The sequence below is a fragment of the Astatotilapia calliptera genome, chromosome 13 (assembly GCF_900246225.1).
Source record: "Astatotilapia calliptera chromosome 13, fAstCal1.2, whole genome shotgun sequence".
Taxonomy (NCBI): Eukaryota; Metazoa; Chordata; class Actinopteri; order Cichliformes; family Cichlidae; genus Astatotilapia; species Astatotilapia calliptera.
The window spans coordinates 9,763,438-9,790,191 of record NC_039314.1 but is presented as its reverse complement, the minus strand read 5'-3'; the positions used below and the strand labels follow the sequence as shown (position 1 = coordinate 9,790,191).

The 26,754-nt window shown below is 39.6% G+C and overlaps 1 protein-coding gene across 1 annotated transcript; it reads left to right on the top strand.

Moving 5' to 3' along the window:
* The first annotated feature begins 89 nt into the window (after positions 1-89).
* On the top strand, positions 90-25,914 carry kif16bb (kinesin family member 16Bb). The gene is made up of 19 exons (XM_026190187.1): positions 90-289; positions 367-430; positions 523-630; positions 770-886; positions 2,184-2,281; positions 5,249-5,364; positions 5,450-5,592; positions 5,823-5,991; positions 6,652-6,771; positions 6,913-7,088; positions 7,191-7,250; positions 7,331-7,399; positions 13,288-13,407; positions 13,526-13,571; positions 13,654-13,791; positions 15,113-15,192; positions 19,733-19,821; positions 25,150-25,247; positions 25,852-25,914. Coding segments are annotated over exons 1-19 (1,860 nt in total). The 5' UTR covers positions 90-242; the 3' UTR covers positions 25,854-25,914.
* The last annotated feature ends 840 nt before the right edge of the window (positions 25,915-26,754 follow it).

Sequence of the window (26,754 nt, the reverse complement as noted above, 5' to 3'; positions counted from 1 at the left end):
TTAAAGAACATCAGACAGTCACGTTATTTGTAAAGGTGAGCAAAAATAAAAGAATTTAGTTGGGGTGCACCCTAGCGGTTAGTTTGTGCAGTACATGGAGAAAACAAGGGCAAACCTCAGGTGTGATAATTAGCAGTGAAAACTTCTACAGATATCCAAACGTTTCTTTTAAAGAAGCACAAAGAAAGGTGGGGGAAGCGACTGGACATTGTTTTGCCAGATTTCTTTTTAAAATATTAATAATGACTTCAGTGCGAGTAGCAGTCCGAGTCCGTCCATTGAACAAAAGGTAGGGAGAATGACTTCTTTTATTATCCACCAAGCTTTCAAAATGGGCTGTCTGTCACCCCCATACACTTTTCACAGAGAAAAGCAGTTATCCTCGAAGGTGATAATTCATATGAAGGAGAAGACAGCAACCATTCAAAAGGTATAGGTCTATTATCACAAAATGAAACGCACTATACTGCAGTAAATGAAGTTATTACTGAAAGTCAGCGGTACCTGCGTTTATAATTTTAGCCCACAGTTCGAGGGGACGAGCTCAAGGGCGCAGGGAAAACCTTTTCATATGATTTTTCATATGACTCATTTGACAGAAGAAGTCCCACGTTTGCATCCCAGGAGAAGGTATCTGGATTGTTCAATATCTCACCTGTTTAGAGATTTTATATTCCTTGTGAATTTTTAGTGGGGGTTAACGACCACGACTTTAGTGTGAAAGAACTGTTTTCCTCATTTTTAAATAATCTTTTCTCTGCTGCCTCAGATCTTCCGAGACTTGGGGTTTGAAGTCCTGAAAGCTGCATTTGAGGGTTACAATGCCTGCGTGATTGCTTATGGGCAAACAGGCTCAGGGAAGTCCTACACTATGATGGGTCCTTCAGTAAGGTCTTCTATTAACTTGGCAAACATTGTAACAAAAGTTTAAATGGAATTTATTGATGATTTGTGTGGGGTTTTTTTTCATTAAAATGCATTATTATTATTATTATTATTATTATTATTATTTATATATAATTTTTTTTTTTTTTTTTTTTTTTTTAAGCTTCCAATCTACTGGCAGGTGACAAATTAAAAAAAAAACAACCTTAAGTGCCTTTGTGGTGTCCCGGTACCTTAATATTGTTTCAAGTCTCTCAAAGTTGAATTGAGGGAAACCATGGATCTCAAAGATGCTTATTTGGTGCTTTCATTATGATGACAGGGATGGAGAGCTCTGTCACACACATCAGTCCAAACTTTCACATAGAATTAGTTTGAGAGCTGGTGACTGTAAAGGTCACGGCGTACGGTACTATTCACATTCATTTTCACACTGTTTCTGTGAGTCATCGTGCCCTGTGGATAGGGACTGAATCCCTTCACTGTAGGAGTCAATGGTTCAAGTCTGTTCTTTGACATGCCATCAATAATTGTGATAAGCCCTTTTTGAAGGTGCATGCCTTTCATTCAGTTTTTTTTTTTGTCCTTTTTTACCAGAATAATGTGAATAATTTGTGGTGAAAAATTGCATTTCATTCTTTTTAGTTTTGTTTTTATTCGAGGTACAGGGCCTATTTTTCATGCCTCATTTCAAAATGCATGCCGAATGTGACCTGTAAATAAACCCGACCATAATCAGGGAATTATGGGATGTCACAGCTCTTTACAGATAACACTGCAGTAGTGCTAACCCCACTGTGCACACAGCACTGACTTCTCGTCGCATTAGAGGCTGGCTGATAGCGGCCTCATCAGGTGTGTTTGTTTCTCCTTACTAATCAGAAAATTTGATGAGGCCAGCAACCCACCGCTTTTTTTTTTTTTTCCTCACCTTGCGCAGCAATGGGAATTTCACATTATCAGTGAGGTTTCAGCTTGTCTACCAGGAGACTTTTGCAAGGTCATCACCAGAGCTGCTGTCAACATCCCAGATAATTATATATGGCTTTTAATGCTTACTATCTGTTACTTTGTAATTAAAACAAGGGGGCATGTAGCTCAGACTGGAATTGCTTTTATGCTTCAGTAATTCTATATCAGGATGAGCTGTTTGTGTTATTCAGCAGACTTTGCATATACTGAGTTGTGGTCATGGCACAGCATTACATAGTACGACACCCAAATTAAAAGAGCATAGCAGGAGCATAATTGTCATTTTAAAGTGTCTGTATCATTTTGTTTCCTTTCTAATGTGTCAGCACGATAAAGGTTTAATCCCACGGATCTGTGAAGGCTTGTTCTGGGAGATATCTCACAGGAGCAAGAGCGATGCCGTGATGTTCCACACAGAGGTCAGGTAAAGAACCATCACACATAACTCAGAAATCATATTTCAGTAGAGAGAAACTTATTTTTTGTCAGTGATGAACCTTCAAGTTTTTTTTTTTCCTTATTATTTTTATAGCCTCTGACAGTGGACTTGTTTCAGGTTGTCCTGACAGACTTCAGTGTGGCATTGGATACCGCTGACCACAAAATGTTATTAGAGATTAAAACACAGCATTGATAATAAAGAAAATGTGCTCCAGTGGTTTAAATCTGTCAGATTGTAATTTGTGCATGTAAATTGGGAGTCTTTAATACATGTAGCTTGGTCATTGTTCCACAGGGTTCTGTGCTGGGACCATTTATATTTACATTATATGTGCGTCATTAAATTGCTTCAGCAGTATCATTAGAAGGCATAGCATAGGTTTTCATTGCCATGCAGATGGTACCCAGCTTTCTTTACCCATGAGACCAGATAACAAAAATCAGTTATTAGGGTTAGCTTAATGACATCAAGACCTGGGTTACATTTAAATTTCTTCTAAATTCAGACAAACCCAGTGTTGCAATATTTGGCCCTAAAAAGGAATCTTGTAGTCCTTCACTGCAAAAATTAAATATGTTGGACTGCTTTCTGACATTTGTGTAATATCTCTAAGATTAGAAAGATCCTGCCTCAGAGTGATGCTTAAAAAAAACTAGTTCATGCATTTATTACTTCTAGGCTGTACTGCTGTAATTCATTATTAAGTTGTTCCAAAAATTTCCACCAAAAACTTCAGTTAATTCAAAATGCTGCAGTAAGACTACTGGCAGGGACTAGAAAGCACATTTCCTCTATATTAAGTTCTCTTCAGAAGTGAATTTAATATCCTTCCCCTGACATATAAAGTCTGAAATAATGAGGCCCCATCGTATCTTAAAGACTTCACACCATCATATTATCCCAATAGAGCATTCTGCTCTCAAACTGGCTCACTTGCTGTTGTTAAGTTTCTTAAACTGGAATGGGAGGAGGTAGCACCTTAGCTTTCAGGCCCCTCTCCTGCGGAGCCAGATCCCAGTTTGGTTCCGGAGACAGTCACCCTCTCTACTTTTAAGATTAGGTTTAAAACTTTAATTGTTAAAAAGGACTTTTTCCTTCCCACTGTCATAAATTGCTGCTCATAAAGAGTCGTCTGATTGCCGTGGTTTTATTCAGAATACTGTAGGATCTTTACGGTTTAAAGCACCTTGAGATGGCTCTTGTCAATTGGTGCTATATAATTCAGCTTGAGTTGAATTGAAATGAAACTTTATATAAGCATTAATCTCAGAGAGAATTGTCATCCAGTTTGAAGGGAAACAAATTTAAAGAGGTGGTTCTGCTTTGCTGGGCAGGTTAATTATCATGCAGAATGTGGAGAACGAAGGATATGAAGCAAAAACGTGTGCAATGCTGTTGTTTCACAAGAGACATGGAGGCCAGTGAATTAAAAAGACTTTGGGCATTAAACAGTTTTATAAAACTACTGGTGTTGCTGGAGAGCATCTGGATACAGACTTTTTCCTGTTGTTTATATGAAACTATGTACTTTGTGCAAAGGTCTACTGTTTTTAGCCGATGGTAACTCAACTCAGAAGTCAGAGTGATGTATCCGTGATGATTCTTATTGAGTTGTTCTTGATTGTAGAATATACATGAGCCAGCAGTAATAAAGGGTAAAAAAACCCATTCCTGTTCATCATTATTCTCACTTTGCTGGAACAGTCACATCATTTAGAAAAATTGAAAGGCCTAAATGTAATGAAACCAGAAAAAGGCACAACGTTTTATTGCTATAACCCTGTAATGTTCAAAATCCCAGATGAAATCTAGTCTCATCACAGTGTGTTTTATGTCCCAGCTGTTCCCCTAAATTATTATGTTAGGAGATTAGATTGCTGCTTTTAAGTCAAACTACTTTGAAATCATTGTTTTGCCATCTGTTTGCATGTGCACTGCTGGCACATTATTTGCATTTAAATTAACTCTGTAATTGGATTTTATTTGATCGCGTTTGCATGTCTGTGTTTTTTATTTTTATTTTTTATTTTTATAGAATATCTTAAAAAGACTCAGGTACAACATTTGACAATTAACACATCTGTACTTGTTCTTTTTTTTTTTTTTTTTTTTTTTTTTTTTTTTTTATAAGCGAAAGAAGCTGCAGAGCTTGACTTTGTGTTTTTTTTCCCTCAGAATACATCAAAATAAAACAACATCAACAACAAAATGCTAAGTTTGCTGTCTGAGTTCTCAGCCCTGTGCTGGGAAAAAACATACACGGCTACATGAGCAGGGCATGGTTCCTCCCATTTTATTACTGCCATGCATGCTTCTCTAAAGCCTAATTACTTTATGCCCCACATTGTTTGTTTTTGAATCAGACACTAGTCCCATTGCGTCTTGCACAGATGCACCATAACTTTGATTAACCTCATAGGACCTGCCGTCCACATATGTGGACATCACATTTTGGGTTATTTAGACCAAAATACTCAGTTTTGCTCTACAGGGGCCTGATATCCACTTACGAGGACATTATACTGCTACTGTTCTATCAAAATTTCAAATGAATATCCTCATACGTGGCTCTCATTTTTCTCAGAAACAAATTGGGTAAAAAAAAAAAATTTGGTAATTCTTTGTTTTGATATTTATCAGGTCCCAATCAGCCCAAATATCAAAGAAATTAAAAATGCATGCCGTGGAAGAGTTCAGGTCTTAGGAGGTTAAAGCACTCTGTCAAACCTGCTTTCCATATTTTTCATTATTTCTTTTGCCAGTACATGCAGAACGCCATAAGAAGAACCATTTGGCCTCACTGTGCATCTCTTTTCTTAGAGAGTTAATAGTAACTTTATTGGTATTTGGCATGCAGATTAACAATGAAAACAGATATTCCATTGCATCTTTGTCACCTTTTTTAAAAATAAATCATGGTTCTACATTGTATTTTTATCTTTGTACCAGCTATCTTGAGATCTGCAATGAGCGGATGCAGGATCTTCTCAAAAAGAGAGCATCACCTACAGATGATGGGGGCTTGAGCGTGAGGGAGCATCCTAGGCATGGTCCCTATGTAGAGAGTAAGACTGTTTTTATCCTGTATTCTATGTCCATCCTAGCTGTGTTTGCATAAAATCTGATGCAAAAAATATATATAACTCATAGATCTGTCCAAGCATTTAGTACAAAGCTACAGTGAAGTGGAGGGCCTGATCATTCTCGGCAATGCCAAGCGCACCACAGCCAGCAGGGGAGTGAATGACTTCAGCAAGCGCTCTCATGCCATCTTCACCATAATGTTCACCCAGGTGAAACACAGTGCTTGATGTTTGAATTTGGCCAAAGTAAAATGTTTGCTAGAGATCTGTGGGTGTTAACAAAAGCCGTCCCCCAAAACCGCTGAGACTTTTATGAGATAATGAGACCTGATCTGTTGTGGTGTTATTTTTCACAAGCTTTCATTTTCTCTGTTTGTGATATCACTTGTATACGGAAGTATATTCTTCTGTGATATTGCCTTTTTTGTTTCCTGGGACAGGTGTGGTGTGATGCAGAACCGTTATACGAGACGGTGAGTAAGATCCACCTGGTAGACCTGGCAGGCAGCGAGAAAGTTGATCCCACACGCACAGTAGGAGGCAGGTTGAAGGAAAGTGCCGACATAAACAAATCTCTGGTCACATTGGGACATGTGATCTCAGCTCTAGGTAAAGGCAGTCAGTCATTTTGCTGTGGAATTACTGTTTGGGACCTATTTACAACCCTATTTTTTTTTTTTTTTTTTTTTTTTTTTCTTCTTAGCTGTCAAATCAAACTCTTTACATAGAAATCTATATGAAAGATGGATGTAGCTGTGCAGCAGAAGGGCTCTTAGACCTATACTTTTTACAATGGCCAGCAGAGGGCGACTCTGCTTTTTTTTTTTTTTTTTTTTTTTAAATGAGGTTTATTGTTGAGATGTTTGTGGGATGCTTCCTTGTAAAGACTTTAAGATGGGTTTATGTCTCAGTCTTTACTTTCTAATATTAATACTAATATTTGTTTTGCAAATGACAGTCAATTACAGGATAAAAAAAGGATATTAAGCAAGATATGCTTAGACATAACTTCACTGACCAGTGAGGGATATCACATTGGCTGAATTTATCTTTTAAGTAGTCAAGTAATTTAAAACACAAACAACACAAAATAAACGACCCTTGAAATTATGGTTGAAATGCATATTCCATTGATAATTAGATGCCTTTTTCTGAAGAATACATATTTAGTAGTGAGCATTTAGTTCTCAGAATTTATATACAACTTGTGGATGAAACATTTTACCTTTCTAGTATTTGACTGAGTACTTTTGTTTTTGATACTCTCAGCTGACCTTGGTGTAGGAGTGTCAACAACAAAACAGATCTTCATTCCTTACAGAGACTCTGTGCTGACATGGCTGCTAAAAGACAGCCTGGGTGGAAACTCTAAGACTACTATGATAGCAAGTATGTATTACTTAATTCTTACCTGTTTTTGATATTGGAAGCATTATTAACCACATAATTCTTTTATTTTCCATCTTCTGTTTTCACACTCCTCATGAACATGTCCTCTCTTGATGACCCCCCCCCCCCCCCCCCCGGCAGCCATTTCTCCTGCTGATGTGAACTACATGGAGACCCTGAACACTTTGCGTTTTGCCAGTCAAACTAAAAACATAGTGAACTCTCCCACAGTGAACGATAATGGCAGTATGAAGGTGATGAGGGAACTGCAGTCAGAGGTTACCAAACTCAATCAACTACTAAAAGAAGCCACTCAGGTCCTGCATATGCTCACATTCACAGGAGGCATAAACATCTTATAGTGTTTCTTGTTCAAAGCTTATTTTGTAGGTTGTATTGTTTTCTTGCTGTTACTTTAGGTTGGGCATGAGGTGCCATTATCCTCTGTGGATGTAAAGGAGGAGCTGAATGAGACAAAGGTGAGTCATCCTCTGCAGAATAGAAATGAAAGGCATTTTGAAGTTCCCTTTTGTAAATAATAAACCTGTTATTTCTGCAGTCCCTCCAGGCAGTAGCATTGACCAAGAACAGAAGCAGCACGTGGAGGGAGACACTGAATATTCTGCAGGTACAAAAATGATTCATTCATGCATTTAAATATGAACGTCTGCTTGAGAATCCTCGGGGCCAATTTACCATTGGTGTGTTTGACTCACAAATGCCAGCGGGTTATATTTGATTCTTGGATATGAGCTAGAGGATAAGACCGGAGAGAAGTACTTGTTGCCCTGCATTGTTCCATTGAATAGGTTTGTTGTAGTTCTTCCATTTAATCAGATGTACAGACAGCCCAAACCCCTGTACCTGCTTTTCTTTTGCACAGAGTTGGGATAAACACTTTAGAATAAAATGTGAAGCAGTTTAAGAGTAATGTTAAGCGCCCTTGCTGCTTGCCTAATTTTCTATGTCCCTCTTTGGAATTATTTGTGTTATAATAAATTATGTTAAGAAAGATATAAAAATGATTCCACTTAAAGTTTGGAGCAGAAAGATATGTGATTAGAACAGGAGGACACAGAGTATAGAAAAGGTTTTTAACACTATTAATCAGCAAAGCAGCAAGCTCCCCAAAGCAGTCTTAGTAGGTTTTACTGCTTGCAGTGAGGAGATCCTGCCAGCTGGTGTCACTGCAAGTCTTGTGAATAACTGCTTCACAGGGAGTAGACTCAGTCTAGCATTTAAATAAAATTTTTACATCTATTTGGATGCAAGTGGCATCCAAAAGGGGAGCTCGTATAATGGTTGTAAAGTTGGGTTGCAACAGTGTTTGGGGAGCCTTACAAAGAGAAACAGAACAGATATGTCTTCTCCCTCAACAAATATGACTTTTCTGAGGCAAAAATGGGGTGGCAGCAGCTTCGAAAGACTCCAAGGTGAAACAAAAAATGGCAGTAATGCCAGCCGAAAGTGAAACTTAACTCTGTTCCTCTGCTGAGTTTATGCCCGACCTCCCAAAAAACACCAAATATCATTTGTTTGGGTCTCCTTGTGTTCAGCCAAGAAGCGTCTTGCATTATGCATTCAACCGTGAAGCGTGCCAGTCATGAAAAGTATGGCGTGACCTCTTGTCTCTGTCATTATACATGCTATTAATGCATTCCTTTTAGTGGTTTTTCATGGCGTTAAGCTATTTTGTTGTTGTTTCAGATTTTGAATGATGTCTGAATATGTGTGTGTGTCAGCCATTAGTAATGCAGCAGCAAAGTAAGAGGTTTACTTTGCTTTTATGAGGACATTGTGTAAGAATTTAAATACCATACACATGAATGTCAGCTATATGTGTACGGTGAATAATTAACATTCTATTCAGATGGTGGTTAGTAGGTGACATTTAGTGGTTTGACAGCCCTTTTATTCCCGGGCATGTATCGGAACTCGTTAGCTTCTGTCACGGATCCTAATTAAGAGGTCTTGATTATTGACATATGGTACTTTCATTTCTGTCTGTCCAGCATGTTAATTAGAGTTACTATGGTATAAATCTGTTTGCATATTCGAGCAGTGATAACTTTATGCTCAAAGGCAACATCACCCATCTTTTTTTTTTTTTTTTTATTTTTATTTTTTTTAAACAGCTGTGCTCATTCATGTAGACACATTGTTTAAAATGCATGATACAATGTGACACCTAGGTGAAAAGGCCAGTGCACTGGTGACCGGTAGGCACATTTGTGTTGGTGAAACTCTAAGTGTTTGATGATTGACTTTATGGATTTGACATTTGTCTTCTTGTGCATTTGCATTCTGCCTGGGTGCAAAATGATAAGTGGGATTCCTGCATGGAATGCTGCAGATATTAGAGGTGGAGTCTGTACTAGGATCAGTACAGAGATGCACCTCAAGTGCAAATGGAAGATGGTCATTTTAAAATTCAGCAAAAGCACCTAAGGGGGGGAAAAGCTTTAGCTATAAGGTTGAATGCAGATGCAGTATGGCATCAACACGTTTCATATGAGGAAAAAGGGTTGGAAATGGGTTTTATGTACATTACCTGTTCTCTATATCTAGCATATGGTTTTTAATTTAAGAACCATCTTCTCCACATCTCCAAGTTTCATATATTTTGTGTTTAATTCAGGTCCTCCTGTTGCTGAAAGCTTGATGAGAATTTCTGCTCAGGCCTTAAGGAGACAAGTTGACCAAGAGCGGTGTAAACAGAATTTTGAATTCTGTATTCAAAGCAGATTTAGAATGCAAAGTTATTCATCGTCAGCTTCCCAGATTGGTTACAGGGCATGTGGGAAAGAGAAAGTAATTAATATGAGATGGATTCCGGAGCAGCCTCTTACCAGACGGAGGCGGCAAGAGATTGAGAGAACAAAAAAGGCAGGAAGAGGGTAAAGTTAAATGTTTTACTGCAAGGAGGCTGGTGGGGGTGGGGGGAACCTTAAACAAAATTATAATATACACACACACGCACAGATATTTGTAAGTAGTTCCTACTTCATGAGCAGAATTGCACCCTGCTCCCCCAGCCAACCTTTTGGGTCCCCTTGTAACACAGTGTTGTGGGAGGGACTTCTATTTCAGTAAGATAAAATGAACCACGGCTGTTCTTTGATCGTCGTAGTCTCTGCATTTCCCAGACATGCTACAATCAGCACAACAGCACAACTTAAACCCCGCTCTGAGCCTCGCTATGTTTAATGTGAATTTTATTTGTAGTGTCAGCAGTTAACACAATGTAATTATTATAGCATTTCACAAGCTGTATAAGCCTTTCTTCACATGTGGGCAAATCTTGGCACAAAACTGAACTGATTTTCCTTCTTTTTCATACTGAGCATAGTTAAAACAAACAAAGGTGTTCTTAACTGACTCCTGACAAATCAGCTGATGACAGTGCTAGCTCATTGCATTAATGTACACCTGCAATCCACCAGTGTTAATTTTGTCAGCAAATTTTGATTCAGTTTCGATCATAGCCTTTTGTTAAAACGCCTTTTTAGTCGTACTTGAGGCATCTGAATTCTTTTAGTTTACCAGAGATCATGAGATCATTGATTATGAAGTTGATTCAGTTGATTTAAAATATAAAGTGTTTAAATTTGTTCTGCTTTGACCTGTGAGTGTTGTTCCACAGGGTTTACAGGAAGACTTATTTTCCTTGACATCAAACGCAAAGTGTCCATATGACTTCTCTTCCTCCCCAGTGTTAATATTTTGTTGTTTTTGTGAGAAACTTTGAGCATGGGAGTTAGTTGTACAGTTTACAAATAGCGCCTGGGGGAACTAACCCGGCCTGCCTTTCTAACACAACTTAATTAGTTCTGATTGGATCTCATTTCTCCAGAATATTTTAATTTCATTTTTGCTGTCGATGAATTCATAATAGTTTTTGTCTCTTAAGGATTAGGTTTTATTTAGTTATCTTTATTTTGAAGTTATTGGAGAACACGCAAGCCACTTTGCAACCTACCTCAACTCCAGGTACTGCAGGATTGTCTCTGACACTTGCTTGCTCCGTTCTGTGCCAGGTCTTGCTGCTGCTCTCCCCACCTTTTGCTTTCCATTTATGCACGTGGAAGGAGGAGAGGGCCATACTGCCAAATATAAATTATGCAGATGGAAATAACAATCTGTTTTTATTACAGCGGTCCTGACTTCACCTCTACACTCTTCTTGCTCTGTCCCTAAAATCAGTTAAACTTGACATATTGGCAAGATAACAGTTAATGTCGCTGCAGTCTCCTTGAATCGGTGAAAGTTCAGCATGTTATGTAAAGCATTGCATGTGACGGCTATTGACTGCATGCATGAATGCATGACCACATGCTGATGGCTAGAAGGCATATCAGGCTAATAAAACAACAGTTGATAACCAGTTGGTTGAAATTGAGCTCTCACATGTAGTATGCTCCCAGATAACAAAGCATATTAAAAATAAATCACTTTTAATGAGGTGCCAGGTCTCTTTGATTCTTATTCAATTCTTAACTAGCATTCATTGCAAACAAAAGGCTTTATGCCATTTGAAAACGTGCCTTTCTTTTACATGTCATTTTAACTTTTAAAAACATTGCAATCTGGGATTCAACCTTTTTAATGTGACAAAGAAATCTAAATGCCATTTATTTTTTCATAGACTGTTTTGGCAAGTTGCTCCACTTGACAAAGAAGTCGGAAAAGTCGATTGGTTGACTGTGTTTTGAAATGCATATTGTCTAAGTCGGGAACCTGACCTGTCAAAGTGCTGTAAAGTCCATTAAAATTCTACCCAACCACAAATGATGGCTTTTAATGGAATCCTAAATGCTGCCCAAGACTGGCTGCTGGTCCAGGCCACGGTTAATTACAGTATGTTCACCAGCTGCCTGAGTCTGAACACAGAGTGTGTCCTTGCGTTACACACAGAGTGACTGGGTGTGGTGAGGAGCCAGTGTGTGAATGTGAGGGGAAAATAAGAGGATCTCATCTGTTCCTGGTGTCTGAGGAAAGTGGACACAGTGCATTAATCTGCCAGGCTGCTCCTCACCTCCTAATGAAGTCTGTGAAAAATCCCTTTTAATTAAGTACAGGGGCTGTGGTCGATGCCTCTCCTTCTTCATTAGGAAAAAAAGGATTTCTTCCATCTCGCAACTGCCGATGAGAGAGGTGGTGCTGGTGGTGGACGCGTCTCTCGCTTCACGGTCCAATCTATTCGATAGAGCAGCAGGATGAGGTTGAAAGTTACTTTTCCTAATCCGTGGCAATGTGAGGCAATGGTCCACCAGTTTAACAGGAGGATACTTGTCATAGGGCACTCATACATGGGTAGACTCTGGGTTATTCAAGAGCAACAGCCATTACACTGCAAGGAAAAGGTTAAACGCTTAGAGAGCTGAGTTTCTCTCTTTATTGCTCAGTTCTGTGTCATTTAAACCTACAGTTCATCCGAAGCAAAGTGTTAAATTTCTTGTTTTATAATTTGCAAATGAACTGCTCTGTGTATTTACTCAGTCAGCAGCTTGTCAGGTCTTTTCTTTAACTGAACCATACCTTTTTAGTCAAGTAAAGAATGGAATTATACAAAGTAAAATACAGACACGTATGCAGTATAGCTGCCTGACTAATGCTGCAACAATTGCTGGAGGCAGTGAAGCGGAATATGAAGCAGATCAGACTTTTAAGTGTAGCTTTCCTGAGCTTTAGAAATGGCTTTTGAGGATTAAATCGATATTTCTACCTATCGGATTTCCATAGAGAACACTATCAAATTATTATTTAGCAGAGGTATCCTTAACAGATTTTTACAGTAAAGTAAATTCTTATTTTTTGACTTCTGATTTAACTTCTGATTTATCTACAACTACAGAGCAGTAATGATCCATAAGTTAAATGTGGTGATTTCTTTAATGCTGTTCACTAATTGATTTGTGATTTTATTTATTTTTTATTTATTTATTTTACATTTGTGCTGACTCATGCAATGTTTTATGGTGGAAAAAAAAATCTAAAATAAGCACAGGCATTCACTTTAGTGTGACCTTCCATACAACACTGCTTTGGGCAACACTGTAAATTGAAATGAAAGCAGTGGAGGTTTGCCATCTTCAAGTAACGGCAACATACTTTACAAGCTCTATAGTATTTTGATTGCCATGTACCACTAAAGGCAACAGCACATGTTATAACGTGTGTGTGTGTGTGTGTGTGTGTGTGTGTGTTGGGTGAGCCGTATTGCGTCTGTCGCACTCACTGATCACGATGTACAGTTTGACTCTCGCCATGATAATCTAAATGATTTATAGTGTCTCTCTTGCCGGTAGCCAATCTGCTGTTTCATGGTGACACATGGTTGGAATGCTGCAATTCTGCTTGGCCTTCAGGCAAGGAAGAGCAGTCATAAAGAATTCAGCTTTCTGCTGGTTGCCATTAATTGTCTGTCAGCATTTTTATTTTATATTGTATGCCACTCCAGCTACAGGCTATTAAATAAGCTTTTTGTCTTGTGGTATGTTCTCTTGTTCTCTGTAGGAGGAGACGGTGACTCTGAGGAAGGAGGGGAGTGGAGTGGTGTTGGATTGCTGTTTGCCTCACCTTATCGGTGTTGGTGAAGATCTGCAAAGCACTGGAATCGCCCTCTATTACTTGAAAGTGAATAGTTTATTTGAGCTTCATATTTATGCACTACTCTTGATTTAATCGGAAAGTGTCTCAATTATTTTGTCACACAATAACTTTTTGTGTATTTTTATGATCTTCTAATCTATAGGAAGGCAGAACCATAATTGGCAAAGCATCATGCACCCAAGATATTGGTGAGTTGGGGTTTTAACGACATGCTTCTTACTTCAGATTGGCAGCTGCTTTCTTATACTGACTTTCACAATTGTACTGTAGTGCTCCATGGGCCTGGGCTCCTCAGTGTGCATTGTGTGCTTGAGAACATTGCTGGGACTGTAACCCTGTTCCCTCAGGATGGTGCACTGTGCTTAGTCAATGGCTCTGTGGTCACCGATCCTTGCCAGCTGACTCAGGGTAAGCAGTTCTGTAATATTTAATGTACTCTTGACATTCTTTAATGAACACTGGTGCTGGAAACCTATAAGAAAAAAGATTTCTCTCTCTCTCATTCATACATAATCCTTTGGCTTGTGGGAGCCAATACGACTTTCATCCATTTTGAATGCAGTTATATATGATCGCTGCATCACATCTTCAAATGAAATCCACTTTATCTCCCCGGTTCTCCTACTGCCGTGCACTCGGGGCATGAGCGGATTCTGAACACAGCTCTCCATAGGGCAGATGCCATTTCTTTTACTAAACATTTTGAAGGGCGAGAGGCCCCGGACAAAGCTCCAGACAAAGCCCCAGGCCCTCCATTTAATTGGCAGATGGAGTTGATAGGGCCGACAGGTTTGAAGTGGGCCAGAACATTAACCTTTCAAAGGACAGAGGCAAGCCGGGCTGGAACTCTGGCCCCCCTGAGCCGGCACTTCTTGCCAGGGCTGGGAGCCTTCACTGTTTCCTGCTTCCACATCCCCGTTGCTTGGCTTTTGAGAGATAAAAACTTTAAACAGAGCCTGGCAGCACAGGGCCTGGCTATGCTAGTCCCTTTCATAAGCATTTCAATTTATCCAATATCCCCTTCAGAAATGGCTGCATCTGAACCTATTTTCTTGAACAAATGATAGTAATTTTCAGCCCAACAGCAGCTGGATTCCATCACAGGCCGCTCTCTCAGGTACTTTGTCACTCGTCAGAAGTCATTAGTAGAAGCAAGATTAGTAGTCGCTCTGCTGAGAGAGGAGAAGGAAAAGCGGGGAGAGACCTCGTGAAAATCTGTGGATATGGCCACATGAACGTGAGTCTGATATATATAAACCCCAATATCACTTCAATTCTATAGCTTTACAAGACTTCTCAAGTTTCCTTGGACCATTTTCTCTGGTAAATTATCGCCCTGGTCTTGTCCACTGCCAATCATGTTGGGGATTGTGTTCCTGATGGCAATTCATTAACTCACCAGACGAAACTGTGTGGGGGATTTTTGTGCTTTCAGTCGAGTTTCTCCAGTGTTCAGTGTAGATATGGGTCACTGCTATCCCACAACAAAGGGAAGATTCTCATGGCAACAGAAAAATTATGCAGACTGTGCCACACCTCCAAAGGTTTCCTGGCAGATTTGTCACCGGCATCTGTCATTGACTGTACCAGTTTTCCCTATGAATCACATCATATTATTTTTCTTTCTTTCTTTCTTTTGGACACCAAATAGTAATGAAGTTCATAATGACTAGTTAATTGGTATTTTCCCATTTTCTTTTCATGTATTATCTCTTTGGGCTCCTTTTAGGTGCCATCATACAGTTGGGAAAAGGAGCCACACTCTGGTTTAACCAACCGACTGCTTCCCAACTTAGACTGAAATACCAGGTATGGTAAAATACTAAAAACCACCGCATGCAGAAAAGATCCCGAGTCTTCTACTACTAGACTTTTTCTAAAGTGTAGTGTCTCTGGGGGGGGGGGGGGGAGTGCCTCAGCTGCATTTTCTGCTGGTAATGTTGTAAAAGCAAGTAAACATCATGCTCTTTGTTGCCATAACTACCTGCTGTAATGCCTGCTACCTTTGACAAATATTACTCATATTGATATCATGTTCAAAATCTACATGAGAAAGTTCCACCACATCACCAGTGGGATCCATATGGCTTTGTTTTGATCAGAATATTAACTATGAGCTTTTCAGTTGGTGCAGGTTTTTGCTTGTTTATATAAAACTCTTTTTGTTTTTGAATAATTGGCTCATATCATGGACAATATGTTCCCAACTTTAGAACTTTCTCACGCTAGAAAAGCCTCCTGCTGTTCCTGAAAGGAGGCCAGGTGCAGTGCCTTTCAAAGCTGGCTGCTATTCGTCCTTTTTGCAACAGCTTCCTCTTGGCTTTTAGTATTTTTAAAGAAGCATTGTGTGAAAGCACAAACTCCCTCACACTCTTGGATACTGCAGGCACTGTTTTCTCTGCAGTAATATATCAATGTAAAGCATTCCTGATTTAAAATCTATTGAAGGCATATTTTTAGTTGGTGATAAAATAAATGTAAGAAGACTTGGATACATTTCATCCAGTATTAAAGTAGAAAAAGTTGACGCTATTAATCAATTAAAAAGTTAACGAGGATTTACTCGACAACTGCAAGTCTGCCACAGCATTTGTTACTGTTCAAATTTATTACGGTTAATTCAACTGTAACTAAAAACTGAAACTGGGTGTGAAAAACATCTCAGTTAATGAAATAAAACCTAAACATTTTAACAATATGGCTTTAAGTCTCATTTATCCAAATGTTGTAATGTAAATGCAACATGCAGAATATGCAAGTGCTCAGCTCTTATCCTCACTGTTCTGAACATTTTTAAACTGCATATAGCTACAGTCAGCAAATACTGATGCTAAATTAGTTTAAACTGAATGAAAAATAAATACCAGTAAATTAAAAACAACTCTAACATCAACACTGTGGCAACAAATAAATTGTCTTTTAAAATGACAGAGCAATCTCTCATTTACTTTTTATTTTCCATATATATTTAGTAGGGGTGCAACGATACACAAAATTCACGGTTCGGTTCGGTTCGGTTCGATACTTTGGTGTCACAGTTCGATATTTTTTCGATACAAAACATGTTCATGCCTTTTTTAATTTGTCATTTATTAAAATTATAAATATATATTTTAACTCAAAAGTACAGTTTTTAAATTTAACCCTAACCCTTGTGTGTGTTTTTTTATTTTGACAGCGAATGCGCACCTGCGGACCACTTATGTGCAGCCCTGGTTATTTAGCTCGTCATATTGCAGCCACAGAAATTATTTTGTCCATGAAACCATAAAGCTGCACTTTCTTTTTGCCTTATAGTCTGATTTGTCATAACTTCTCCGTTTTGTGGTAAGCTTTTCTTTGGCTGTCACTTCTTCACCCCGACCTGTCTTATTTGGCTCAGCAGAACTAAAATATATATCTGTCTGTGAAGGTTCTCAGTCATCCAGGTCATCGTAGTCAAATATAAATCCTGCTGCTTTTACACACGCACTCACATAAGCTCAGCGATTCTCTGCGCGATCAACCTCTCACATGTTTAAGCTTGCTGCGGGAGATTTCACTTGTCATGTTTGCATAGTAAGCTAACGATTAATAAGACCATGTCAGAGGAATTGGTGCACAAATTGTCATCACTCACAGATCAGTGCTGTCGCTCTCTATACACAGTTCGCACGATTGCAAAGTGAAAGCAAAAAAACAAGCGCAAATTCAAACGCGACTTCAATATGTCACATATTGACAGTGGCTCACCGATGCCAATGACATAATTACCCAGCTACATTTCCGAAAGAATGCAAAAGCATTGACATATATTTTTCCTACAATAGCCCGACGGGCAGGGCAGAGATAGATTTTGGTACCCCGACTGAAAAAATCGCTAGCTCCGGGACGTCGGGCTAGCGATATTGCAAGCCCTGTATCTGATTGAGGAATCACTCATCTTTGGAAAAGAGAGTTTATTACAGAGAAATGTCTCTTTCCAAAATAAAAAGCTATACTATCCGCTTCTTCTGGGCTATATTCTCAGCAGCATAAGGAGAATCATGTGCCAACAGCTGTCTAAATGACTCGGCTAAAGTTAGTAGCATGCTTGTTGTTTTTGTCTTTGCACTAGGATGATGTCGGCGTAAATGTGCAGTCATATTCGTTGTGTTCCCACTAGTGCTTTCAGGTTAATCTCGTTGAAATGACCTTAACGCCACAACACGGCAAATCTCCGTTAACGAGCTACCGCCGATCGCTCCGTGCATGGGGCTAGACGGCCAACACGTTAACGAGCTAACTGCGCTAACACACTAGTTCCCACCCATGTAATTGAGCATTGCATGGCACATCCAACATACTGTTTTACTTGAGTCCATGACTCGCTTACCTTCGGGGTCATACGTCACATGAAAACCAAAATAATTCCAAACGCCAGATCTGAATGAGGGTGGGGAAGGTCCATGTTGTAAGGAGAGCTTAACTTCTGTCTCGCTAGCTTGCCCTGCGCTCTTCCTTCTGACGATGCTGTCTGTGTTGAGCGCTCAGTGGATCTGCGCTGGACAGTGCAGCCTAGGCGGAGTAGTCGAACGCAGATTCACTGAGTGCTCAACACAGACAGCATCGTCAGAAGGAAAGTTGATAAAATAAATTACAAATGTTGTATTGTTCGATACATATGCGTACCGAACCGAAAGCACTGTATCGAATGGTTCAATATCGATACGAATATCGTTGCACCCCTAATATTTAGAGCTATGCTGTGAAATGAACAGTGTACAATTAGCATTGAGTCCTTTTGACATTTTTGTCTTTTACATGGTAGCAGGCATTGGGATTTATTTTACGCTGATCAACAGAAAAAACATCTGAAAATCTGAATCATTATGCTTGAGTTATTTCACTCATGTGGCCATTTGTAGCTAGAAGTTGAATGTGGAGTGAGTCCCGGTGTGTTACAGATTCTTGTTAAAATCCTGTATGGTGCAGCTGCTGCTGAGTAGGTTTCCAAGGTTCATCTATTCAAGATATGACAAAACGTCTTTGTCGCAGATTTACTCAAACCACCTCAAAAAGGAAAAGTAAGGTTAGTTATTTAAAAATGCGAATACAGTGTTTTACCTTCTCTATGTAAAATAAAGACTATTCTCTGTGAGCCTCTATATGAGAAACACTAGGGGAGCATGTTAACAAAAGGAGCTCTGAAACCATTAGATGACGCTGAGAGACTGTAATGTTGCTTGGCTGCTCACTACTCAAAGCTTTATAGCACAGTGAAATCATGTCATGACACTGAGTGGACATTTTCAGACCTAGTCTCCAAGAAGATCATAATGTTGCACTTGGCTACACACAAGTGTTGAAAATGTAACTAAAGCATACACGTATTCCACAACTTCTCTCTCAACGTTTGTGTTTAAATGTCACATTTTTGGTTTTGGACAGTTAAAGAAATGTCAGATGCGGTCCACCTTAATGTAGTGGAAAGGTGGACGAGGGCTGAGTTTCTCAGGCTGTCCATGGAGCACTTAAGGCACCATACACTGAGCCTCTTTAACATTGAAAACTATATTTGTAGCTTGGTGTTTTCAGCCAAATAAACTGGGGGATGAATAATTTTATAAGCGTGATTGATTATCAACCCTGGTGCTTTGCACTTCGAATGAAAGGAGTAGTACAATGTTAATGTTGCTAAAATGATCACACTAAGAAATTGGAACTTTTATTAAAGTATCAGTGCTCAGTAAAGTTACGAGATGAAAAAAAAAGAACTTTGTCAGTGAATGGACTGTCAAGCCTGCGACTTTGAGCACCCTGTGCTTTATAGCATTTCATGTTGTAAAATTGATTCACACACCATTTTAGACACAGTTGTACTTCTGGCTTTTGACAGCTCTCTGCTCTTTGCATTATTGAAAGCGGCACGCTATTACAGCCAAGTAAAGCACCGGCATCCAGGCCCCACTGTGGTTCCAAGGAGACTCTTTAACATTCATTTTTAACATCGCTTCTAAATGAGATGGTCTCAAGAGTTTCACTTTCGCTTAGTCTGAATATGTGCTAGCACATCTAGACTGTAGCCTGTATCTGTTGTGTAAAAATATATATATATTTTAAAGTGTTCTGTCTGAATATTAATACAGTTTTACTAAATATGGAAATTTTATTGAAGAATGAAATACTTTACGTACTACCACTTTATTTTAGCCATGTGCGATGGATTCATACGGTATTTTTCTATTACCTGTTTAGACATTTCTGCAAACACTAAAAATGAAGACGCATCAACTAAACCTCTGGTCAAATGCAAATGTAACATAGGCAGCTGTCACTTGTTTCTTATACCGAGGCAGATTTCAGTGCTGTGTCATTCTGTTGTCTGCAGAGTGGATTGCCATCTGTGTTCAGCCCATCTGTGACCGACTCGTCCAACTCTACTGAGAATTTGTCCAAGGCGATGGTGCAAAATCAATGGTAAGACATATGCAGACATGTGTAATGGCTCTCTGCACTTTGTGAGCCCAGCATAACTGCATTCATTCCACCTCAATCTCCGCAACGTGCCTGCTTATTGAGCAGCATTCGTTGGGCACACAGACCAAATCAAAGACATAAATCATGGCACCATTTCTGTGAGGAGAGGTGGGAACATACAAAAAGCCATTCTGTAGTGCTTATTGCTGAGCCCATGGAAATCGGAGCAGGCAGCTCTCCTACAACCAAGGGCATGTCCGAGAATGGCACCTTGTTCACTAGGTAGTGACCTGCCCAGTGTCCCATTTTCAAAATTACTGCAACACACTTAAAGTTCAGCTCCCCTGAAAATTCCCACAATACAGTTAAAAAAAATAAAAAAAAAAAAAAAAGTGGGGGGGGGGGTTTACTAATGTTCATTAGTAGTTATGCAGTTTCCCTTGTTTTACTCCATCTGCAGCAGATTCTTCTCTTTTTAGGCCTTTCCCCCCCCCCCCCCCACTTTCCTCTCTGTATCATCAGTAATGAATGATCCAAGGGGTGTTTGATTTATCTATTTTTAAAGTACAGTTCACTTGCTTCAAACCGTTCTGTCTTCTATCACATTTTTGGCATTTATTGGTATTTGATTTGTGAATTTGGTAGAGTAAAGACTGTTTTAATGAGCAGCAGTGATGAAAATAGCAGCCTCTTTTCTAATTTTGAATAGCTAACCAGGTTTGAGGTTTGACTATATGCCAACAAAAAAAAAGGTACTTGCACTGCAGCCCCCCCCCCCCCCCTTTTAAAAATTTTTTATTTTATTTTATTTTTTTTAAACAATAGCGTACCATGATGTTTATCAGCGTTTGGTAAGGTGAAATCTTCATGCCCTGCCACTCCTTTGAAATTGTGAGTGTTGATTGATGCCAGTGTCTCAGTGTTCAGTGAATTAATGTCCAAAATCTTATTCACCACCTACTAACACTCTGAGCGTTTTGAGAGACATCCCTGGTCTCATGATCTGCTAACCCTGATGTTTTACAGCATGTGGAGCTGTCTGACACATAATTTCCTTCACACCGCAGTATCCCCATCCTACTCATGTGATTAATACTGCTTTCAGTCTGACACCTGCTTCCCGATCCACTGGTCTGGTGATGTTTGATTTAGATATGAAAGGGTGAATACACATGTATATGGGTTACTACACGGCTTATGTTGGCGGAATAGTGTCTTCATTATCCTACATCAGAAACTTGGTCTGTTGCTAAAGGGAGAAAGGAAGTCAGTCGTGGTGAGTGGTGGAGATAGATTGTCAGTGTTCATAGCAGATCAGAGAGAGACTGTCGACAGAAGGAAAAACTCATGCAATGCATATGAGGCACATTGCAAAATAAACTTTGGTTATTGGGTTCTGCTCTGGGTGTCAATTAACACACATCATAAAATATTAAATGATGTATTCATTGTATTTAACATCGCCTCCTCTCACCTGGCAAAGTGCCCATATGCACTGTTTGAGCATAATGGTTCAGTGAAGGACTTTTTCGCTTTGTATTCAGATATGTGTTCAATCTTTTTTTCTACTTATTTGCATAGCAGAATCTCCCTCGCAGCAAGGACAGAATGGATCTCACTTTACTGAGTCATTTTGGAAATGATCCTGAACAATAAATAAGAGCAAATCATTTAAATTCAAATGCTGGCTTTGGAGATCTGTTGGGGTCTGGGAATGACAAAAGCCATCAGTGAAAGGACTCGCAGCTACTAGGGGAGGTGCTCTGTTGCACCAAAAGCAACCTGCCTGTTCAGTGGGGTTGCACACTTTTGAGAGCGCTAATAATTTGGGCAGGAAGAGGCTTAATGCATCACCACAAATCGTTTTGTTTTCCTCACCTGGCTTTGCCTCCAAGAATAAGGTAAAATCACCTCTCCAGATGTTGTGACAAATCTGCATAATAACATTTCAAACTCAGTCCTTTCATTGATATCGAATTCCTAATTGAATATGATACAAAATTAGATGACTTTGTAGCCAGTTCAGATGTTTGAAGACTAAAATTACTCGCGGGTTTTTAAAAAACAGCAAAAATGCAAAATCTCTCTTCACTAGCCTTTTCAGGGATTTGGAATAAATATTAGAGGACAATATGAAATGTGCATTTGGAAGGCATGTACACTCTTTCCGAATTCAGATTTGTCTTTAAAAACGGTCTAATTTAATTTTCCCTGTTAATCAATCTACACATGATTCTGCACAATGTCAAAGCAAGAACTGTTCATGTGTTTTTATAATTTAAGAAATACTGAAAATATTTAATTTACAGGGTTATTCAGATCCTTTGGGCTTTGATTCATCCTCCTACCAGCAGTCCTTGAGATGCTTTTACAATTTAGAGTCCATTTGTGCCTGATTGTATTCATCGGACATGAAAGGTTTTTATGAAAGATCTCACATTTGATGGTTTAGGTCTTAAGTTTTAGGGCAAACTGGGATACAAGGTCAAAGTATACACCTAAATCTTGTGTAAAGGCACAGAACAGGCTATAACAAGCTGTAGTATTTATTATTCTCCAGTGGAAGAAGTTTAAAACCACTAGTTTGTCTTGGCCAACCAGGCAAGTGGGGTAATGTGGGACAAATGTGCTTGGTTAGACAAGCAGCCAGGAAGACGGTGGTCACAGTGAATGTTTCAGAGTTTGTATGGAGACAACTGTCATTGCATCACTTCACCAATCAGTCCTTTATGGTAGAGATGGAGAACTTGGTCCTAACTGAAAGGAACGTAACAGCCTGTTGTGAGGTAAAATACAGCCGAATGCCACGAGAACCAAAGTCCTTACTCACCATCTATTATGGGGCCAACTGTTTATAATCTAACAAAATGGCAAAATACAGCCGAGAAAAACCAAGTGTCAGTGGAGTCTAGTAGCCCACACAACAAAGGAAGGATATAATACGGTAGTCACACAAAGATGGTTATCAGTGGTAGGTCTGTACAGCTGTAGAATATTAAGGCACTTTATGATTATGTGTGCACTTTAACATTGTGGTCAGCTAAGACTGGGAAAGTGCTATATAAATGCTGACTATAATAGACTTATTAAGATGTCATTAAGACCTGAGGTGAAGGGAGTAATTATGGTTGCTTATTCTGTTAAATGACTGGGTGTAAAACCATTTTAGCCTTATTCTTTCATCTGCAGTTGTGGCAGTATTAAGTATCAAGAGCAATTAAAGAGAAAAACAAAAATAGAATTTATAACTGTAAGCAGGCTAAGCTGTTTCACTAGGAATGGTGATGTTATGAGTTTGGTCCGTATGTGATATCGTTCTTGTTTGTCTCTTCTCAAAACCAATTTGTTCTGAAGCAGATAAGGCCTGCAGCATAAGTTACCCTGCTGTACCCCTGTTAGCACAATGGTAACTTAGTGTACCGAAAACCTGTGGTTGTGATTTATTTAATTTTTTTATTTTATTTTTTATTCCCCCCCCCCCCTTGCTAAACCCCAAATCCTTTGTAGTACAGGCTTCTGAACTGGTGATTCTCATCCAGTCACACTGAACTTGAAAGATTCGGGAGAGATGAACGAGTCTTTCAAACTAAAGGTGTGTCAGTATGCATAACGCTCATAGCTTTGTGTGTGGATTATTGAAGAAAAATGGACTGTATCCATGTGAAGATGTAGAAAAATTCAAAGCGTCTGAGAACTTTCCAAATGCACTATAAATGTCATGACTTGAGCTTTCAGTATGTAGACATAAGATGGATATTCCTAGGAGAGGCAGGAAAAGGGCCATGTTGCCTGTAGAGGCCAGGTCATATGCTTTCATATTGTGTATAAATCTATGCCCATAAGACTCACTTCTTCCCTTGTAAAAGGGACCCCACTGTGTTTGATTCATACTTTATTAAATGGACTGCCTAGCAGAGCCACAATTTTGAAGTCCAAGTTGAAATGCAGCCATTTCAAACCCAGAAAGTCTGGACTGTGAGCGCTTCCAGCGATGGAACCAGCCAACTGGTGTTTGACCCGAAACAACATTTAATGGCCCCCTATGCTCTGAAAGTCCCTTATCTGACAACCCTCTCAGTATCCTCCATCTCTGGTCAGAAGGCCAAGTGCCAGCATTTTTCTCTCTTCCATTTTTGACCGCTGACAAGCTGCTATTACGAGCTTACATCACCTGAAATGGTATAATTTCACTGGTTAAAGTTCCTCACTTTGGGAGCTCCTGTGTAACTTAACACTTGTCTAGCTCTGAATGTCAGTCTTTTTATTCTTTGTTCTTCTGTTCACTTTAAGTCATTAAGTCAACAATGAACATCTTTTAAAAATGGCCGCACAATGTATTTTTACCTAGATTATACTATGAGATCTGATGCAGGGTGCACGTCAACTGACCTAGGACTTCGTATATCACAATTCATAAAATCTGTGGTGGTGTCTGTATGACTACGTGGGTGGAAACAGAGCTTAGCCTGTGGGTTGGATAGCAGCAGGTCCAGGAAAACAGTGGGGAACGCAATCAACACAAGGATTAGGAGGCCATGGAGGAACAGAGGGAAACAACAGGGAGGCAAACTGTACTTTGTGGTGGTGTTAATGAATCAGTTTCTGTGTACCGATTTTATGAAGCCATGTCACAGAACTCTGAGCCTCTGCATGTGAGCTACAATTTGTGAACAGCAGGAAACACTGATTGCAAAAATGTGGTCAGCTTGGGAATCCCAGTACCTGTTTTCTCTTTTTTTCTTTCCTTTGGTGAGCAAACATCGCAGAGTACAGGACATCCTCTCTACTGATCCTCAGGATCTGCAAAAATCCTTTAATCATCAGCAGGACCTGCACTGTGTCCCTCTTGTTGATGCTGTCAATGCTTTACTGCTCCCGCTTGCACCCTTCATCAACCTGCTGCTTATATACAAATCTCAGCCAAAGCCAATGTTTACTGTCAGAAGTCTTTCTCAGCTGTATATTTGGTTTCTGCTCCTCCCTCTGGAGTGCTGAGTATTGTATGTAAATCCTCAAATCAACATGCACAGATTCTATTTAATTTCACAGCTAGTCGAGTGGCTCTAATCTCATCCAGCCATTTGGGCTGTTTGCTTTTCAAATCTAATGGATGGGTTTTGTGAGGATAGGGTCGGGAGGGTATTGCAGCCTTGTCTTTTCTATGCAAGCTGATGTCTCCAGTGTGACACTACAGCAAATAATTAAATTGCTTCTTGAAAACAAAGACCCTAGCAACACATATAAGCATATAACTGCAGCTGTATTGTGCTCCCACATCCTCCCATTGACACAGTTTTTGAATATTGTTTATGCTTGCTGTCTCTTCAGCCAACACATCCATCCGGCTAAAAATGCAGAAGTAATGTCCAAAGCCTCAAGCGTCTGTCTTGCCCCTACCCCATCAAGAACGTTTGCGACTACAGTATGTATGCATATTTTTATATTTATTTATTTTTTTTGTGCAGTTGCCAAAAAGAAAATCAAACTTAAGATAATGGAGGGATTTAGTCATAAAGCCGCTGCTGATTTCTGCATGGAATTAGATATGACTTAGTTGTTTTGTTGTTTGTTTAAGGAAATGTATTAAAGCTAAAACACAGTGTGCCAATAGTGAGACTTGGATTTGCAGTTTTTGTTTAATGCAGTGCTATATCGTCGCTGTACAACTGAAGTTCTAGTCCCTTTTTAGTGTCAGAGCAAATGTCAATATCCACCCCCTCTCCAGCCAGGCTTAATATAGATTTTTATGAGCCATGAAATACTTTCTCTTGCTTTTTTATTATGCACATATTTAATGCCTATTAAACTTTCCTTTAGAGGTTTCAAAGAAAATGACACTCATTTCGTGAAAGCATTTTGCAATGAGAGTACACTTGTTCTATATTTGCTTCTTAATGCGGTGTTCTTCAGTTTGTTTTCCTATGCATGTCTCGATTCAGATATAAATGAATACACATGTTTTAAGGAGAGTTTATTGAAAGTCATTTTTAAAAATGTCCTTTTGTTTTCCACATACTCAATGTAAACTAGGACACTGGGCTACCTAGAAGACGTTTCATCTCACACGGTAGTTTTGAATCGGATGGAGAGAACCTGCAGAATGGAGTAAGCGCCAGGGATGGCCAGGAGCGGGACTTGTGTCATAAATCAGGGCCTGGGCTCAGGTCTGAGAGGAAAGCTCAAAGTGGGACTGAAGTTGCAAGCTGTAAGGGAGAAGAGGGCTGGTCAGGGGATGCCAACCTCCAGCAGACAAGTGTCCTGGGCCTGGGTGATGGATGTGGCACAAAGCCAGAGGGAAATGCTAATGAGATCCAAGATGATGGCACTGACTGCTACAAGGGGAGACCTCGCTCTGGTGGGAGCTCATTAAGTGGCATGTCCCACCTGCAGAGCAGCAGAGGAACCAGCTCCATGTCTATCCTCCCACAGAGCAACACTCATTCTCAGCTTGACACAAAGCCTCTTGACAGTCACACAGGCTTTTGTCCACCCAAAGAAACCACCATCACGAAGGAGTGTAGCTGTGGAGAGATGGATGAATCTGAAAATTTAGAGAAGATCCCTGGAGTGTGTGCGACAAAGGCTGCAGCAGCTGCAGTTCAGAATCTGAAGCTGAGCTCTTTGTTCAGCAGAGTTTTTTGGATTGTCCAGGATGCAGGACGTCTGCTTTGGAGCTCTTCCACTGTATTGCAGCAAGTCACAGAATTCAGATTTCAACCTGTTGGGGCTCGTTGGTCAAACAATTTTATCTCTCTGGTAAGAGAAAGCAGTGTTCTGTCTATTTTAAGGGACAGCCATGTCTTCTCCACATTTAGAAGCAGCTTTATCTTCTCTCTATTAAAGGACAGTCACATTTTTTCATTGGTGAAAGAGCTGCCTCTCATACAGCAGGTCCAGATGGATATAATTCAACTCCTTCAGTCTGAGGAGGCT

What these genes read in the sequence shown, in the direction of transcription:
- kif16bb (XM_026190187.1), top strand. Translation starts at nt 243, where the DNA reads ATGACTTCAGTGCGAGTAGCAGTCCGAGTCCGTCCATTGAACAAAAG. An exon ending in ATGTTCCACACAGAGGTCAG is followed by an intron (nt 2,282 to 5,248) that starts GTAAAGAACCAT and finishes TCTTTGTACCAG; the next exon opens with CTATCTTGAGATCTGCAATG. An exon ending in TCGCCCTCTATTACTTGAAA is followed by an intron (nt 13,408 to 13,525) that starts GTGAATAGTTTA and finishes TCTAATCTATAG; the next exon opens with GAAGGCAGAACCATAATTGG.